This window comes from Anopheles ziemanni, chromosome 3, assembly GCF_943734765.1.
Source record: "Anopheles ziemanni chromosome 3, idAnoZiCoDA_A2_x.2, whole genome shotgun sequence".
Taxonomy (NCBI): Eukaryota; Metazoa; Arthropoda; class Insecta; order Diptera; family Culicidae; genus Anopheles; species Anopheles ziemanni.
In genome coordinates this window covers 17,036,474-17,055,446 of record NC_080706.1, presented here as the reverse complement: position 1 = coordinate 17,055,446, position 18,973 = coordinate 17,036,474, and the positions used below count along the sequence as shown (strand labels likewise).

The window sequence follows — 18,973 nt, the reverse complement described above, 5'->3', positions numbered from 1 at the left end:
CAAGAAAGCAAGGCACCAATCCAGGGTACAGTGAATCTGAATGTATAGTTCATGTTGAAATCGATTATGGAGGACGTCTTGATGATTCAGCAAGAACCCTCCCCCTTCACGAAGAAATATTGGTAAACAAACTGCTGAGACAAGCAGGAATATCAACATTAATCCAAGAAAGCAAGGCACCAAACCAGTGTCCAGTGAATCTGAATGTATAGTGCATGTTATAATCGATTATGGAGGACGTCTTGATGATACAGGAACGCCGGACGAAAACCAAGGAAAACTACGATTCCAACATTCACCGGCTGCCCTGGTACGCCGGCTGGTTGCTGATCGCACTCGTGGCCGTTTGCAGTACCGTTAGCTACCAGACGCTCCTGCAACTTCCACCCGCGCTCAGCGAGGCCGACCTTGGCCAACACCCGTTCGCGTTCATCGGTGCCCGGGCCTGGGAAAGTCTCCGCCGGCTGGAAGCCCTTGGCCCACGGCCTACTGGGTCGCGGGCAAACGAGGTGTTGGCCGTGCAGGTGCTCGAGCAAGAGTTTTCCCTTATCAACGCGTCACGGCACACCGGGCAAGTGGTGCTTTACGACAAGCAGGTCGTTTCCGGTGCATTCGTACGCTGGGGTGCAAGCGTCTACCGGAGGGTGCAGAATTTGGTCGTGAAAATCGTCGGCGAAGACGGCGATCAGCATGCGTTGCTGTTGAACTGCCACTTTGACTCCGTACCCACCAGCCCTGGGGCGAGTGACGATGGAGGACAATGCGCGATGATGCTCGAACTGCTGCATGTTCTTTCCCGGGAACCAAGGAGACCCCGTCACTCGATCGTGTTCCTGTTTAATGGGGCCGAGGAAACGCCACTGCAAGCGTCCCACGGTTTCATCACGAACCACCGGTGGGCCGGGAATATTCGGGCGTTCATTAACCTCGAATCGGCCGGTTCGGGCGGGAAGGAATTTCTGTTCCAAAGCGGTCCTCAGCATCCGTGGTTGATCGAGGCGTACTCCCAGGCCGTTCGGCGACCGTTCGGGCAGGCGCTTGGGGAAGAGATTTTCCAGCTCGGTGTTATTCCGTCCGATACGGACTTTGGTATCTTTCGCGACTATGGCCACATTCCGGGGCTAGATTTTGCCCACATCTTCAACGGGTATCGCTACCACACGCAGTACGATTCGATCGAGTACCTTTCGCCGGCCGTGCTGCAGCGTACCGGTGACAACATGCTGGCGCTCGTACGTGTCCTGGCAAATGGGCACCACCTCGGGAACAGTGCAGCCCGTGCCGTAGGAAACACCGTTTTCTTTGACTTCCTAGGACTCTTCTTCGTGACGTATTCGGCCACCGAAGGTTCGGTATTCAATGTGATTGTATCAATCGGTGGGTTGGTCATTGGCTGTTGGAGCGTGCTGGCCGTCGTCGGATGGCGACACTTTCGTTTTGTAGCGTATGAAGTAGGCCACGGATTTGTGGCTACTTTGATCGGCTCGTTTGTTGCAGCGTTGGTAAATTTGGTCATCGTTCATCTGCTCGATCGTGTTCTGGATCGATCAATGGCGTGGTTTTCATCATCCTGGCTTGCTATCGGTCTGTACTGTATCCCGGCGATGGCCGTGCTGTTCATTTTCCATCGATTGCTCCATCCGCTGTGCAGACAAGCTAAGGTCTGTACTCGCACTAGTACAATATATTTTCAATTTTGCTCATGATGACTTATTTATCCACTATTTATGGGTTTCTTGCAGACGGTCCTATCTCTTACGCTGACGGTGCAAGCAAGCATAACGGGAGTGTTCCTTTTCTGGGCCATAATAACCGTTGGTGCCACTGTTGCGGGTTTCCGGTCCCCCTACGTCATTGCGATCCTTCTCACGCTTTCCTTATTCGGTACGTCGATCGTGGCGCTGTTGAAGCTGCAATCCTTCCCCACGGGCTATTGGTTGATCGTCTACCTGATCGTCCACACTTTGGCCCTTCTCTGGACGACGCAGTTTTATCATCTTACCATCAGCATGTTCATCCCAATCGCAGGTCGCGCACGTTCCGACGTAAATGGCGACCTGCGAATCGCACTCCTGGCAACAATTTGGACCGTTCTTGCCACTTGGTTCCGTTGATAAACTTGCTGAGAAAACCGTGCTACACGATCGGATTGCTTGCAGTGCTGTTTGTTGTTACATTTGTGCTGGCCACGGCGACGTCGATCGGGTTCCCGTATCGTGCCCCCGGTCCCGACCAAGCTCCCAAGGTTCAGCGCATCCATGTGCAGCACATCCGGCGTCGGTTCTTTGAACCCAATAGCACCGAAAGCGTGCGGCGAACTGATGCCGGATATATTTTTAACCTCTTGGATCGTCACAGTGAGCGAACGATACGGCAGGTATTGGCAACTCAACCGGACAGCGCGCCGTTAAAAACGACGTCCTTACCAGACTGCACGACCGAACTGTCCTGCGGTCTGCCTTGGGTGGCATTTAACAATCCCTCACTTTGGTCACCCCAAACGGACTCAAACCGACCGAACACACCGGAACCGGTACAGCTTTCCCTCGACTCCCGGGACGATGGAAATTTGACGATCCTGCTGTCAGGAAATTACGAGACGAATGTTCTTCTTCGCCCCCGACCGAACGTGACGCTCGCTGGATGGAATCTCACGCCGGGTTATCCATCGCCGGTAGGATTCGATCGTCACTTGACGTACCGTATTCGCATTAACCATGGACTTCCCTCCGACGAACCGTTCAAATTAGTACTGAAGCTGCAAACCAACGCACCCGTTGACGCCTATTTGTCACTGGTGGACATTAGCGTGACGACGAACTTCTGCGAATATCAGGAGCACTTTACCAAACGGTTTGCGACATTGGTCAGGTCGTTTCCCGACTGGACGGCCGCCGTGCCTTGCGTGGCTGTGGTAGACTTTTACAGATTTTGAAGTAAATTTAAGGATACTTCAGGTATGTAAACGTTGGGGTTTTCATTCGAATATATAAACTTTATGTTTTAGCTTGGACAGACCAAAAACGACATTAAAAATTTACCATACATTTAAGTACATTAAACGACTGTTTTCGCGAGCAAGACTGAATGTTGTGGAAGGCACAGTGAAAAACATTGAATCTCGACTATCTTCTGATAAAGCGTTTAAAATATAAAATAAACACAACATGAAACTGAATTAATTGCATCTACCAGTTTATTCAACTTCGATTGATTTTTCCCACAATACATTATAAACGTTTCCGCCGCTAGTTATCTTTTTAAACGTATCGACTAACACACACTCCTAGTAGCTGCGTTGCGGCGTGTCATGTACTTTTTTGTTTGTTTAATTAAGAGTGCTTTACTTCCAAACGGGGTGAGAAATTCCTCTATAGTTGGTTTGCTGCTCCCATGCATAAAGTGTTTCCATCTAAAAAGCTCAAATAGAAGTGGATAGATTTAAAATAATTTCGCAAACGAAACAGAGAAACGGGGAAAGGGAGCTGCTTCTTGATTTGTGCCTCACGTATCGTCCGCGGAGGACATTAACGAAAGGGTTTACTCTATGGAGGTCTTTCCTGTCTCTCGCCATTATCAACTGTTGAACACTTTCGTTTTTCTTCTTTCCTTGCGGCGTTAAAATCTTCTCTGGCCCACAATTCGGCCCACGTTTATTTAATGTGTGTATATATATATTATTACGTTTATGGTACGTTAGATGAATGTGTGTGTATATATATATATGGAAACTCTAGATCACTAAATCCCTAAACAACTACATTACAGTGAAGTCGGAGTGTAGATTAAATTGCGCTGAGGTGGCATGGTGTGTGAAGGGGGTGGTGGTGTAGTGGAAAGGATGGGAGGGCGATTTCCCGTTTTAATTCCGGAAGTGGAACTATTCGACAGCATCCCTACCCGCCTTCCTAGCACCCCACCTTTCCGTGGGTCTCCTTTTCAGGAAGCATAAGGAGTATAATTTCCAGTAAAATTATCCATCAACATCAGATTCAACACTTGTTCTGTTTTTTTTTTTGTAAGTCTCGTTCGGAATTCGTTAATAATTCGATGAGTACTATTTATATTATTCGGTAATAGTACACTATACCACTTCTCTGTTTATCAGCTTGAGCGTTTAGTTTGAGTTTTTCGATTCGATTCCAGTTATAAATCTTTCCTGTTTTCATTTTTAGTTTGGCTACTGCACACTCTATTTTCCTATATAAAATTGCGTTCTCCTCCCCCTTAACTCCATCATTTTCCAAACGGTATGGGTATTTTCTGCCCTAATTTAATAACTCATTTTTGGCCATTCACTTGCGCCCGACGCAACACAACACACCACGACAATCTTTTCGGGGTTTTTTTTTTCTAACCCACCCCCGTTTTCCCTGTGTGCAGATTCTATCATATATCATTTATGCATAGTTTTATAAAGGAGAAGAACAAAAAAATGGAAAAATGCAAAATACTGATAAAATACACATACTCTCCATATACTCTCCTATCACCAACAATAAAACGCATTGAAAGTGCTTCTTTCCCCTTTTTCCGGTGCAGTAACAATTAAAACATATGAAACGGACTATTGAACGCGTGTGTGTGTGTTGAGAACTAAATGGTAAAATTTAGCGGGCAATAAATAAAATTATGTAAAGATGCATCATGAATGTTTTAGAGGAAGCCAACGTCTCAAAATGTTGCCATGTTAAAGTCCGTTTCTCTAGAGAGTATCCGTGGTTTACACCACGCTTTTCGTTGAACAAAGTTTGATTAAGCATTCGTTTTAGGACCTTCCTTTTTAAATTAATTTTCAATCCCCTCAATGACACCGCAGCAGTATTCAAACATCCTTTTGACCAGTACAACTTTTCCTATCCAACTCTTTGTTCAAATCAGTGCGACCCTCCGTGAGCCGCTTCGTCATTTCTTTATGTTTGAGGATTTTTACTTTTAATTCGCTTATGTATAAAAAAGTAACTCTTCTCTCTTTGTCTTTTACGTGTTTTGTTTTGCTCGTAGTTTTTTTTTTATAATTGGAAATAAGTTAAAAAGTGACAGACCAAGCCTAACGGGCGCATCGAATGATTGGGGGTTGACCCCAATTAGACGGCATCCGTGGGGCTCTGAAACTCCGACAGTGCATGCACGGGATTCTGTGTCTTCTTCTGGGACGCTCGGCGAACCTTGGCGCGTACCTCTTCCGGTTTTTCCGGTCGCACCAGTGGCTTCTTTTCTGGTGCTTTCATCTTCCACACGACGATCGGTGACTGCGGGGAGTGGGGGGGAAGAATGCAAGGAAACGTTAATAAACATTTTTAATTTAAAACAAAGCGAGCCTCAGGAGAAAAACTATGAAGAACTATAACCACGGCTAAAATGATTACGAGAAAATGGTAGCAGATATGTTATTAGTATTGCTAGAAAAAGGAAAGAAAAGGGATGAAATGTTGGCTAATACGAATGATTAACGAGCTATATACACTAAGGCGGAAAGGATGTGTCATTCGTTTGTGTTTTGTGTCCGATCGTACTTCAGCTTCAACAATCAATAGAATATTTAAATGTATTTGAACAAATTCAAAACAATTTGTAGATGTGTTTTAAGAGTGCCCGAAGATTGTTTAATTGTTCGTGTTCCACTTTATAAGCGTGTTTTTTTTTGTGTTCTAGAAAGAGTCTATCTTTTTACAGGAAACAAAATACACTTGAAGAAATAGTGCAGATTCGATAAAAAAAATTAATGATGAATAAGAAAAAGTATTATCAAATATAAATGGCAAACCAGAGTATGAGCAACCAAAATCATGTAGAACAGTGAAGAAAATAACGATCATGATATGAAAGAGTAACATTGGCATGTCACAGAGAACTTTGTACATCATAAAATGGACCATTCTTCCGCCGGTTTTGGACATGGGTTCATGTAAGGTGTCGTCCAAGACGCAGAAGAGGTCCAAGGCAAATCAGAGAAAGAAAGAGTTTAACCGAACAATACGCTACAACACGAACGAACGCATTATGGTAGGGCACTTACGTAGTTCTGGTTGGGAAGACGCAAATGTTTGCACAGATAGAAACATCGCACCGAAGGACACATAATGCGTAGGGGTTATTTTTGGTTATTTTTCATAATATTAGCACGATGTTAGGTACAGGGGCAGGTTTGAAGGTAAAGAAGAGGGTGGGTTGAAGTGTGGGTTTTTTTTGGTTTCGGTGGAAGAACGATAAGAAAAGAGATTGTAGAAGAAAAAGTACAGGAAGAGAGAAATATGTGTTAATCGTGGGCGCTTTACAACTTGTCTACATTTAACGCTCATGTTAGCAGCTACAGTTATCGTGGGAACGACGAAATTCAATGGACTTATGTTGACAAAAACCGAGCCAATTCTCCAAACTCCATCCTTGAACCGTATACTTACCGAAACCGTGCCCTGTCGCGTGTACTTTGTCGACGCGACGTACGAGTACTTGACCGTGTAGACGACGGCGTTCATCAGATTCTTGGCCGCTTGAATCAGCGATGTCGCACTGTCCAGCTGTAAAGAGAACGTGGTGGTAGTGGGGAGGGGCAGCGGCAGCGTGGCACACGAAAAATATCCCAACACACACACACACACACGCGTAAAACGCCGAGCAATAAAAAAAAGAGAGGTCAAGGGTAGATTAGATCGTTCAACTAAAGAAAAATCGGAACATAATTTCACCATTACCCCTGACACGATCAGTTCACCACTTATGTTCTGCACGTCCGCCTTGACCTTGGAGGTGATTTGAATCTGATGGCAGTACAGGGCAATCCGCTGGAGGTACGCCAGCAGGTCCTTCTTGGTCGAGCTCTCCGGGCACTGGTCGGCGATCTCGCGTGTCAGCTTGTCCAGCTTCGTGCCGGCTTCGGAGATTTTCTTCGCCGCGTTAATGACGTCCATCGTCGTCTTCAGGGGGCCTCGTCCACTACAAAACGCGAGAAGGTAATCAATAATGGCCACCGGTTGACAACTAGAGTTAACCTACCGAGTAAAGTCCGTCATCTCCATCATGATCATGCACATGTGCTTAGCGAGATAGATGATATCGTTGCCGGTATCGTCCCACTTGGCCACCTCCGAGTCGAATGTAAGTTTCTCCCGACGGAACAGTTCCACCTGTTGCATGATCTTCTGTTTGTCCTCTTCGTTCATCTTTCGCATCGCTTCCTGTAGAGTGGAAGGTAGAAAGGGTAAGTACAAAGTGAACATCTCAAATACTGGTGAGAAAAGAAGTAGAACTTACTCTAGCGGTTGTAATGCCACTAATTTCAGGATACTCATCAATGGTTTGATCTCCGGTGTGTGCGCTTGCTGGAGGGTGGTGGAAGAATTTAAAATTAGCACCCATATACTACTTTATAGGTTCAAATTTCAAAACAAAATTCCCCATTTTAGTCATGCACTAGGTGTAAATAAAATCAAACTAATTCCTACAACATGAAAAACGTTAGGAAAACCTGCAAACGATTCCGATTCTTACATCTACTGCGCGTCTCGATGGTCATGTCCTCGACCGGCTCGAATTCCGTATCTGTATCCAGCTCGTCCGAACTCTGAAGCACATGTTTCATGCACAAACAAAGGCACACACACACACAAACACATGGTTGATGGACATAACACAACATTCACAGGATGGGATGAGACGATGCATTTGGCGGGTGGGAACGTACGATGTCGGGATAATATGTGGAAAACAAAAAAATACACGATTGAGTTAAATTATAACTGATTGATATAAAGGAGAGGTTTAATTTTGGAGGTAAGGGAAAATGATGCGAGAATGCTTTTCAATGGGAAACATGTAAACAAACGAACATAGCAGAACAAATTGGACTTCACATAACAATAAGTTACCACAAAAAATCTATCAAGTACCATTAGGTACTCTTATCCCCACATTTTAAGGACACTTTGCTTACATTTGCTTCTAGTTTCAAGTGTGTACTGCTCGTCCTCAATGTCTTCTGGATCCAAATCTTCTTCGTCCTTTTGGGGAATGTAAAACACATGGAAAATATTTGGAATATAATCTGATAGTTGGAAACGTTTTCCGTTTTTAAATATTTTTTAGAAGAGAAAAAGGCGCTTAAGAATGTTTTCGTTATTCGTTGTTTGTAAGCATTTATCATTCTTCTTTGGGATGTTTTGTTTGAAGGTATTTATCGTATTGAAATATCTAGCGATAAACATTAAAAATGGGAAAATGGGAGTGTGGGAAAAAAAGGAATGTTTTGCTGAACCTAAAGGCACTTACCCTATTCATCAGCACGGCACGACGAATCTCCCGCACACCATCGTACACGAGCCGCGAAGCGTCGATAAAATCGTTCTCGTCAACGTCCTTCGGTGAGTTCGAGGAGAGAGCATCCACCGCCACATCGACGCGCTGGGCAAACTTGGACATCACCTGCTCCCGGAGCACCTTGACCGCTTCCAGTACACGCTTGGTGTAAATGCACGGTTCGTAATTGTCCATCTCCGCCTCGACCACGTTGCAAACACGTGCCGATCGGCCCTGTATCGCGCCGGCAGTGTTGCGCAAGTCGAGCGCATCACCTTCCTGGAGCGCCAGCACACACTTGTTCACGTCCTCCAGGATGTGGTTCTCCGACACGGCCAGGAAGTCATCGATCGTCGTAATGTCGTCGACGGCTTCGGTCAGGATGCGCACCTGGTTCTCCCACGCCTGCCGATACGCTTCCATGTTCTCCTGGGCCACCTTGGAGTTGGGCCGTGCAGCGAGGATGAGGGCCGCGTTGATCACCTGCGGGCAGAGCGTCTCGATCTGATCGGCTGCGTAGCGTACCATCTTTACGCCGTCCTCATTGTTCGACATGCTGCACACAAGGTTTGCCACTTCGACCAACTTTTCTGCGTGCTTCGTAAAGATGTCGGCACGCTCGCGGACCACCTTTTCGTTGCCACTGCGGGCCGCTTCGATCAGATCCAGCAGTGGCATGTTTGTCTCCAGGAATGAATCCGACACGTGGTCGACAACGGCTTTGCGCAGCTGTCGGCGAAGATCTTTTGTTTTGCGATACATGTGGCCGATCGCGCGCTCCAACTCCGGGGTGCGATCCTTCGTTCCCATCTGCACAAAGATGAAACAATATTGAGGTAATTTGAAAAGTGTTTTAAATCAATATCAAATGAATCCAGGGCATGTGTTAGTGGGGCAGTACAAACATGTTCAGGGGCTACAATGTAAATATTTACTTCTTCAAGTTAGTTTGCCAGTCGATTTAAATGATTCATGCTATTTTATTTATTTTCCTATGAACGACCATACTGTAAGGTCAGTGCCAATGATTCATGCTTGCCGCAACGTGATTTAATAAAATTATTGTGAATACTTACGTTCGACATGTACTCGGAAAGTAGATCTTGCAGCGCCTGTCGCACCGCATTACACTCCCCGACAATTCGTTCACGGCGCTCGTCACGCGTGCAATCTGCATCTGCCATGAGGGCCGCCGCGCTGATGATACTCTCCAATCGCTCCTCCAGGGATGGGCGCGAGCGGACCTCATTGTAAGCCCTCGGGTCCATGATGATGCCCTCGTCAAAATCGTCCAGAGCTGCGGCAAGCTCCCCAGCACCAACATACACATCCTGTGGTTGGGAAGATTTGCCCTGCGCCACATCGCTGATCGTGTTGACTGCCTCACACACCTGCTTCAGAATGTGATCACGGTTCACCTTGGCCAGATCGAGCTCCGGATGGCGCACGTACACCTTCGACGCCGTCAGCAGCATGGTCGAGTGCTTCTTCAGCACGGCCCGAGCTGCGGCCAGATCGTCACGCAGCTGCGGATCCTTTAACTCTTGCTGACGCTTCGCAGCCTGCTTGATCAGCTCGTTCGCGTTTCGTCCAAACTGACGCATATTATTCATCAGCTCATCCTGCGAGGACGCATTCCGCAGCTTGTCCAAATCGTCCTCGACGACGTGCAGCGATTTGAGCAGCAAATGCACGTCGACCATGTCGGCCAGAATGAGCAGCCGGGTGACGGCCGACAGAAGATTCCGGGCGGCACGCACCATGTTGCCCCGCTTGAGCGAACTGCACGGATCCTCGGAAAATTCGCGGGCCGCAATGCTCATCGCCGACCCGGTCTTCCGGACCTCCTCCACGGCCGAAAGCATCTCCTGCGTGATGTCGGGATTCTCGTACGCGATCTGTTCGCCTCGTTCGATGAAGATGTCGGTCGCTTTCTCGACCGCCGCGACCAGTGCACTTGCGCGTTTCGATTTGCCTGCAAATAAAGCGATGGGAAATGTTTTAAAAGCCCATTCGGAGGGTTACAAAACCAAACCAGGGTTGAGGGTGTAGGGAGATGCCCGAATCGATCTACCCGGAAGGGGATTTCCGCACGAATGCACTCGAATCACCCCTCTTGTGGCAAGCGAAAAATACCTTTCTTCTTTTTGCTCGGTCCCTTCGTGCTGACGAGGGTGGTCACCTGAAGCACCAACGGCTCCAGCGTTTTCTCCACCGACATCGTACGAATCTCGAGATTTTTCGGATCCCACTTCAGGGCTACCTGCCCGAAGTTCGATAGCGTTTCCATCGCGATTGGAAGCGCCGCCTTTATCGGTCAATACTCGACGCCTCTTCTGATGCACTAACCACTGCTGCACTTTTCTGTATCTCTTCACGGGTGGGTTGAGTCTTTTGTTTGCTTCGGTGGCTTCCGCGTACGGAACGCAGCAGAATTCACATCGAATTAGTCACACAAAGTTCAGTACGTTTTGTGTCGCCCCCTTTAGCGTTTTACACACACATGCGCATCACCACGGTTGTTTCTTTTTTCCAGAGTACACATACATGCACAAGATGACCACTGGAGAACCAACTTTTCTATTGCGTTTTCTCGGGCAAATAATGCTTGCAAATGAAAACTAATGCAATTTTCAAGATCTATACGCTTTCGTTTACAAACTGCACACACTGATTGATATCAACGGGAGTGTTTGCATACATAAAATAACCACTTTTCTGTCCAGTTCTATCGGACTTAGGTGTGACGTTTCGCGTGCGATTCAGTACTGAGGTGCACTAGTTTATCAGGTGGGTTCGTCTCGAACAAATTGCATTGATTTCATCAGCTAAATAAAGCAAATTTTTGAAAATCGATCCTGATTAGTTTCTACGTTTACTGCTTTACGATTGTTGTCTTTTCGTAAGTAAAATGGTTCATTATAATGAAATCAAAACGACTTGTTCGGGATAAACCCACCTGATATGTTGATCCATCTTGGACTAGCATCCGTTTACACAAGCTAGCTGTGTACTTCGTTCAAACTACTTTTACGTTTATAAAATAAAGCTCTTCCATTTGAATTTGCACTGCGAACGCCGTGATGAATATTTTTCTACGGTTATCGGTTTCGTTTGTATTTTGTTGCACGTTAGTTAGCGAAGAAAATAAAAAAAGATAGATCTTTCCAAACCGCTGCAAATGAGCAATCAAACCCTGCGGGAACGTTCTACCTTACAGCAGCTGCCAAAGTTGTTGAGATTTTTGTAGGTCTGTCAAGCGGCGCCTGCAAAAAATCTGGGCCGCCTGAAAAAACGGCTCGGACACAAAAGAGACCTCATTTTTCGTGCATAATTCCTTCGTCATCGTGGCGGAGGTCCTTTTTGTTTGTTTTTTCAAGATGTTCTAAGAAAATTATCTGTCCAAATACACCAGGAACGGTGTTGTGTCGGTGCGGTGCGGTTTTTCTTTTTCGTTTGTGTGGTGTGTGGCAACCTTCGAAACGTTTGCGAAATCGAGCTCGAGAGCGCCGGTCAGAGAAATTGGCAAAGAAAACTATTTTTCTAATTTGTGTTCCCAGCGGAAACTACGCATTACTCACTCCTTCAAGTTCACTGCTCGTGTGTAGAGAAAATCGATTTTGAAATGTACGCCTACGAGCATCCCACGGCGCGTGTTGTCAAAGTGCATTTACCATGCTGAACTGCAACCGTGTATAGGCGGGGAGCATCGATTCCGTTGAAACATCACAGAATTCAAGCAAACTCGTCCCCGTTGGTCCGGTTTATGCGTGCGTATGTGCATGCCGGGGTGCGTCGAAGAAGGACCGAAACACGCTTCTGCTGTATTCCTTGGTCAGATGCGCACGAGAGCAGTTTAGTGCAAGAAGACGAGCCCGGCCGGCGATCCTGTAGGTGGTGCAAGTTTCTGTGGTTCCTGTATTGCTGACTCGACCAACAGTCTGGCCGCTGGACGCGCGTCAGTAGTTTTTCCCGGCTACACCCAAGCACATGTTAATTGGCGGTAGTTAGTTTGTTTCCATCGTGTTTTCAAAATTACATGCTCATTAAAGGGTCCCGAGGTTTGTTTCGTGGAAAATGTTGTAATCCGAAGGGGTTGTTTGCAGAGGAAATCATCCATACCTGCTAGTAACGAAGACCAAAGAGCACGAAGAAAACCAGGTAAGTGCTAACTAAACCAAAGGTTGCTATTCTAAGTTGTAATTATTTCTTTAAGGATGAGAACACATGCCAGTGCGTCTGGAATGTCGAACGTACGCGGTAAAGCGCACCATTTCATGTGCCTTGAAGCGGAGCGCACTCCCATCTTCCTTCACTCCCATCTGCTTTAAATGGACGACGGGAACACGATGGAAGAATTAAACCAGGAAACGGGTCGAGGGCGAACGCGCACCCCGGACATACAAATGCCGGCATTCTCTGCGCAAACATCGTCTGAAACGGGTGAATGAAACGTGATAAGCTCTGACACGTTGAAGCCACTGTAGGAAGTGAGACGTGCGCGATGGGGCATCCCATCGATAATAGCTACTGACCCGATCCGTCAAGGATTAGCGAAACCATATCACCAGCCCCTGTGGGTTGAAGAACGGTCGTGACATGCTGGTGCTACTGCGAAAACCTAACCTCACTACGCTCCAATGGATGGACATCGTGGTGTTGTGTGTCAATCCCACGAGCGGCGACAGAGAGAATATTGTCAGTCCTACCGGTCATGCGCCAACAGTCACGCTAGAGATGTAGCGCCCAGCGTACGGTTTTGTGCATGGTCTCACTGTATCGACATGCGGCCATCATCCGTTCTGATGCAATGTTTCTGTGTGTTGCTTGAGACACCGTTGTTTTGCCTCTAACAACTGTTTGTCTAATCTTTGAAGATATTTTTTACGAAGAAGCGTAAGGTGTCATGTAAAATCACTAGAATGCCTGATTAGAATTCTAGTAAAGTTGCGAATTCCATCATGCAACATTTCATAGGGATTTTTAGTTCCATCTATTTCTACTAAAAGCCATCATGGTAGACGTCACAAGGTGATTACTTCGATTAGTAATCTTCTGTTTCCAATGGATGATTAATGCTTCCTCCACATTGCGGTGGTGAAGCGGTATCAAATTGTTTGTGCTGACCTTATGTTACAATTAAAACACGGTAGCAAACTGGTTCGGCTGAAAATGCAATGCAATGCAAAGGCGATAAAAACAAGTGTAATAAAAACACTAAGTAGTTGTTGGGAAACATGCATTCTACCACACAAGTGCGTACTACAGGTTTCAGGTTTGCATGCACCGGAATTCCAGACCGGTTTTGGCTAGCATCAGGGGGTCGTTTCTCGTTTGAAATAATCCTTTGTGCGGGAAGATGCTTTGCAAAGATGCCCTACAGTTTTTTTGATGAAGTTGCTTGCAACCATGATTGTAATGTATTGCTTTTATTTTTAGAATCATAAATTCAGAATTTATTCCTGTTTTTATTTTAATTCCTTTGTGCAATCAGCTCACCACTGTAGCTTTTGAAATATGGTTTGGAAACATTTGCTTTGCTGATTTGTTTCCCGTGGAAAACTGGAAACATATACACCTGCACCGGTGGTACTAAACGTTGGTTTGCCTTCGAAAGTACCTACCAGTTAGTCAGGAAAAACAAACGAAGAAAAAAATTCATTTAGGTTCGATTTAGATTGCTGAGGTTTGCAGACACATGGACACATTCCCTTGGTACTGAAGTAAAAAAACACGTATCATCGATTGCATGTGTCACTCGATAAATTTCATGATTATAAAGACAGACCCTACCAATATGAAGCCAACGGGGTAGCAGGCGGTGGTCTTGACTTCCATTTTCTAAAATTGGGTCAGTCAGACCTCCACCGCCACGGCATCCCTGGAATGGGTGGAATTCTGAAATCCCCCAACATTTTTCCATATTAATCCACGCTCGAAACAGGTCACTCGAAGCTGGTCAAGCTTACGATCTAAACGCTTGTAACCGTTACAACAGATTAGTACTCCTCCGCTTCCTCTGTCAACTTTTCTATCCGTTACATGGCACCGTTGTTCGATTGACGGACACGTTTGACACGACGGGGTCACCGTCATCAACAGTTGCTCCACATTTCCATCATTCTTCGCAAAGGTTCGTTCTTTGGTGAGCGAACGTTGAGAAAGCATATAATGGTAATGAAATAATAATCAAGTTTTGCTACTTTTTGTACACCGTCTTTTTTAACGTTCCCCTCTGTGCTAAAGGGTATTATTTGATTGGGACTGATGACACGTGGTGCAGCGTGTATTTTAGAATAATATTCAGGGAAAAGATGAGAAGCAAGTGCAGAGGCAATCGACGCTTTCCGGAGCCAGTATGGTTGCGCTCTACCACGTCTTAGAGAAGCGGTATAATTATAGATTAAATTCAAGTTATGTTCTCAGCATAATTAGTCTGTGTTGCCGCACGAAAGATATCGCTAATTTGGTGAATCGGATGTCTCGGATGGACTATTTTTAGAACTAGAATTATAGCTAACTAAGAACCAGAGATTAGATAAGATTATTTTCTGGCATAATATGTTGAGGAAAATTTAAATTTTAGTTATTCCTGAATATGGTGTTTAGGAAGGTGTCTTCCTTTAATTTTTATTCGAATGTTAACAAAATAGTCGTGGAAAACCTTCGTGTTATTATCAGTTGCAAGATTGTTTGGGACATGTCTATAATGAACTAGTATCGCGAAATGTAAAGTTCTTTTTTTATTATTTCTCCAACTTTTACTCACATATTCCATGGCAAAGGACCTTGAGCGTTTCGAGTAGCTACCCGAAAACCCGATGGTCGACCTTCGGAGGATAGTGCTTGAGCGTTTCTATAGGTGCACATCTCAACGAGAACGCTCGTTCCAGAACGACCCCGCGCGAGAAATTGGGTCAAAAACTAAACAAGCAGCGCCAAGAAGCTCTACAAGGGCGGCGTCTCCCGGCGGAATAGCGATGTTTATGTATGTACGTAGCCGCTACGCCACTAATGATTGCTCTGGTATAAGCGCGCGGTCAGTAAGAACTTGGGACGATGTATGCCATCACGCGTCCTACATTTTGTTGCCGTGTTTTGCGTAGAGCTGCCACTTGAAACATAAAACCAGGATATATTCACCGCTGGCTCATCCGTCAATGAGTGGCAATATGTGACATTTCCGTTGGTTCCAATCTTGGTGCTTGGAACTACATTTCTACTATGTTCTAGAGGGTGTCAAAGGATCGTTGTCATTAGTTTCAGGCAGTTTGACCTAATAAGATGGAGCGGCGGAGTGGCTTATAAGTCTCTATATCCCCCATGTATATGAGGGAGAATGATGTTATTACAATTTGGAAAAGATTTGAAAAGAAAACAAGGTGAGTCACGATTGCGTTCAATGTTGCGCAATGTTTATTGAACCGAATGACAACGGTAGAAAATCAGCATCTTGTGTATATTTATGTACTCCAGATGTGCCAGCATTAGTAAGTAGCGTTAGTCCCCATCGTGTACCGATGCAGGAAATGGTACCACGCCATGGGCCCAGCTGGTAGTACTACAGACGGTCTTAAATCTCGCCGCTCAAAACCCAATTGTACCCACGCGGTGGCCACGAACGAAGAGGGAAGTATGTTGCATATTTCGATCAATCAATGTTGCAACATCGGGCACCCCCCGATGCAATGCGCGGTAGCCAGAGCAAGTGGTGCAGCGTTGTGCTAGCGCCCCCGGAGTGACGTAAAGTTAGTTGGTCTTGTTTTTATTTCGGTGCTGGCTACTGGCTGGCGCGAAAAAGATCAGGGCCTTTAATAGTAGGGCCTTTTTTTTGAGACTCCCGTACAGTGTGGTAGGTACCGTGGCACGTACAAGCATTATTGCATCAACAGCTGCTTGTTGTTGGCCGGTCGGCTTGTTGTAGATGTTTCGAAATCGACCTAAAATCGAGATCAAATCTTGGTGCATCTGGGCGGACCGTGGGGCCAATGGGTGGTGTGGTCGGTCAGTAAGTATGCAGGCTTCTGTTCGGTAGTAAGACGACGCCCGCAACGTGCCACCTACGCGCTGGGTAGGCTTCCGAAATACCGAGCATTGGGGCTTACAGAGGTTATCGGATATTGAAATCCTTGATTTAAATTCTTTTTGTTGTAAGCGAAAATGCTTGGATGAATGAGGCAAATTAGGACTAAAGTACAATTCCAGGCAAATAATTTAATTTGACTAATTTTAATTACCTTTCTCAGGTGGCCTGTGCATAATCCTGTATTGATTTTCCGCCTTGAAGTCAAGTCTTCGATTTCTTACGGTAGCCAAACACCAGATGCCAGATTCGAAACGGGGGCGGCAAAGAAAAGTACAGATTGAATTATTGTGCCACCGATAGCTTAATATTGCAGTTTGCGAGCAAATAGTACCCTACCCGCCGTTCACAGACAATGCCACTTTAGCAGACAGGCGAATTGCAACTGCACTCTCGGTGTCGGTTGGAGTTACAGTTTACCTATCTGACCAGAACACACACCCACCTGGGGGCCTTTTCCAATTGGCCTCATTTGATCGCGAGTGATTTTCTTCCTCCTCCGTCGCCGATTCGGGAGCCCTTTTGGATGCGAGTCGAAGGCGGCCAGCCGGGTTGACTGTTGGAAAACGTTCAACGAAAAAACCCCCGGCACATGGTGGTGAATGTATCTTGGTCCTGATTTCACCGCCCCTTCTAGAATTTCCCGAATGGTTTTTTGTTGCCTTTTCCAAGAATTGATTTGCCATTTGCCGGTCAATTGGTGTAACTACGTCGCAGCGGAGATCATGCACCCCCCCATTTGTTTGCTGGGTACATTCGGTGCCCTAAAACCCGGCTGATCGTTTCTCGAGATTCGGTTCGTCGGTTGGGCCAGTTGTGTTGTGCGCCCATTTTAGGGTTCGTCAATCAGGGCAGCATCTACGACGCCGATCACGATTACGATCTTGAAAGGTTTTGCATTGGCGAACCTAAGGTGTGGACTGACTTTTGCTTGTATCTCAATTTCGATCAAACATTTCATGACTCGCGAAAGGTCTCACATGAGCAAGCTTGTGCACGAAAGTGGACTGATTGATCCGATTTTGTGGTGTGGCTAAATGTCATTAGAGTTGCGTCCATTTCTAGGTGCATTCTTTGGGTGAAATCATTATGCAATATGTGAGATTGTGCGACTGCCAAATGTAAGATAAATCCAGTTGGATGCTGTAACTGTTATAGCAATTTTGCTGTAAAATGTAAGATTCAAAATAATATCAACGGTAACAACATTACCGCATTCGTATCGCTTCCACTTGCATTCAAATTATAATATCCTTTGCGGAAAAAGTCGTTGGAAGTGAATTTCATTTCAAAGACAGCCACATTGCTTCATGCTACTCAACCGACATGCTGGTAAAAGCATCATGTTACATCAGATTAACGTTTTCCCGAGTGACTTCCCACTGCACTCCGGCGGGGTCGCTTATGAAAAGCAAGGAATGCTCACGGAAATGGAAACGCTTTGTGTACGCGCGACGGTGGCATTTTCCCTCCGGGGGACGTTCGCCCTTTGTTGTGCGGGTGAAAAACAAATTACGTACGCTGACTCATTAAAAGTCGTGTGCTCGGTCGTTTCTCTTGCATTTTGCGCCACATTTGCGTCGGCCCCGTGGGGATGGCTTGTACGTTTCGGACGTCAGAGCACTCGTCAGTTGCAGCAAACGCCAACTGCTCGCGGAGTTGGTTGACGCCACCGTGGTGTGTCTGGCCTGGAAGGGCGATTATTGTCGTCATGAAGCTGGATGACGCACCCGGGATTGGAGTGATGTATCCTTTTTCCTGTTTTTAGTCATCGAGCCCACCTATTTTGAATGCAGTAGACAGTCTGTTGCCTTTGTTTGCAACGGTTAATAATAACATTAAGTAGGGTAACTATACCAATAGTGGTGCACTTAGTAATGTATCTAACAATATGATGTAATTTATAAATGTTACGAACACAGTATTTTACATATTTTTACCAATATTGATCAAAACACTACTTTTCTTCTGGAAAACATCTAGTTTCACCATAAACCATTAAAAATACAAGAAAAATGCATTATTGCATAGACCTCTCATAAACCAATGCATTTTGCAGTGATCATTTTGCAGTGATCATATTGCAGAGCCTTAAGGAAATCATGGCATACCTGATAAATTCTTAAGAAACCCAGCATATTAGTACAACCTGTTTGGAAAATATTAATTTTGGAGCCTTAATTTATTACGGAATGAGAAGGATTTTTACACAACACAAACACTCCGCAGAAGATCAAAGAACATTTCATAGTAGAACCAACATCTTCATTGTTTTTATTTCGTCGTAGAGCTAGAATTTTATTCCACTATATTGTATTTATTTCGTCATAGAGCTAGAATATTATTCCGCTATATTGTATTTATTTCGTCGTAGAGCTAGAATGTTATTCGACTACATCCACTATTGGTACTAGCACCACTATAGGAGCACTTACCCTACTAATACTTATTTTTGGCTAAATTTACTTTACGTAGAGAAGGTTTAGAAAATTTAATAGATTTTCCCCATTACTACTTTTTAATATATTCATTACCAAGATCCAATTTTATGCTTTTTTTAAATTGTGTTTCCCTAATTATGTATGTTTCTCATTC

General features: G+C 45.4%; 2 protein-coding genes across 6 annotated transcripts; one reads left to right on the top strand and one right to left on the bottom strand.

Annotated features, from left to right (window-relative positions):
* Positions 1-230: 230 nt before the first annotated feature.
* On the top strand, positions 231-2,942 carry LOC131284232 (endoplasmic reticulum metallopeptidase 1-like). Its single transcript, XM_058313086.1, is given in 3 exon segments — positions 231-1,661; positions 1,743-2,100; positions 2,103-2,942. Coding segments are annotated over 3 exon segments (2,622 nt in total). The 3' UTR covers positions 2,936-2,942.
* Positions 2,943-5,015: 2,073 nt separating this feature from the next.
* On the bottom strand, positions 5,016-11,045 carry LOC131289917 (catenin alpha). Of its 5 annotated transcripts, XM_058319264.1 has the most exons (10): positions 10,432-11,045; positions 9,372-10,270; positions 8,269-9,105; positions 7,492-7,564; positions 7,255-7,322; positions 6,997-7,178; positions 6,690-6,936; positions 6,405-6,521; positions 6,020-6,025; positions 5,016-5,252 (listed from the first exon to the last, which is right to left on the bottom strand). In XM_058319264.1, the coding sequence occupies exons 1-10, from the start codon at positions 10,583-10,585 to the stop codon at positions 5,088-5,090; spliced, it is 2,748 nt and encodes a 915-aa protein (XP_058175247.1). In that variant the 5' UTR covers positions 10,586-11,045; the 3' UTR covers positions 5,016-5,087. The 5 variants fall into 5 exon arrangements, with proteins under 5 accessions (XP_058175247.1, XP_058175243.1, XP_058175244.1 ...); XM_058319260.1 differs by lacking the exons at positions 6,020-6,025; positions 7,492-7,564 and adding an exon at positions 7,934-8,000; XM_058319261.1 differs by lacking the exons at positions 6,020-6,025; positions 7,492-7,564 and adding an exon at positions 7,934-8,000 and having other exon boundaries at positions 6,696-6,936.
* Between the last annotated feature and the right edge of the window lie 7,928 nt (positions 11,046-18,973).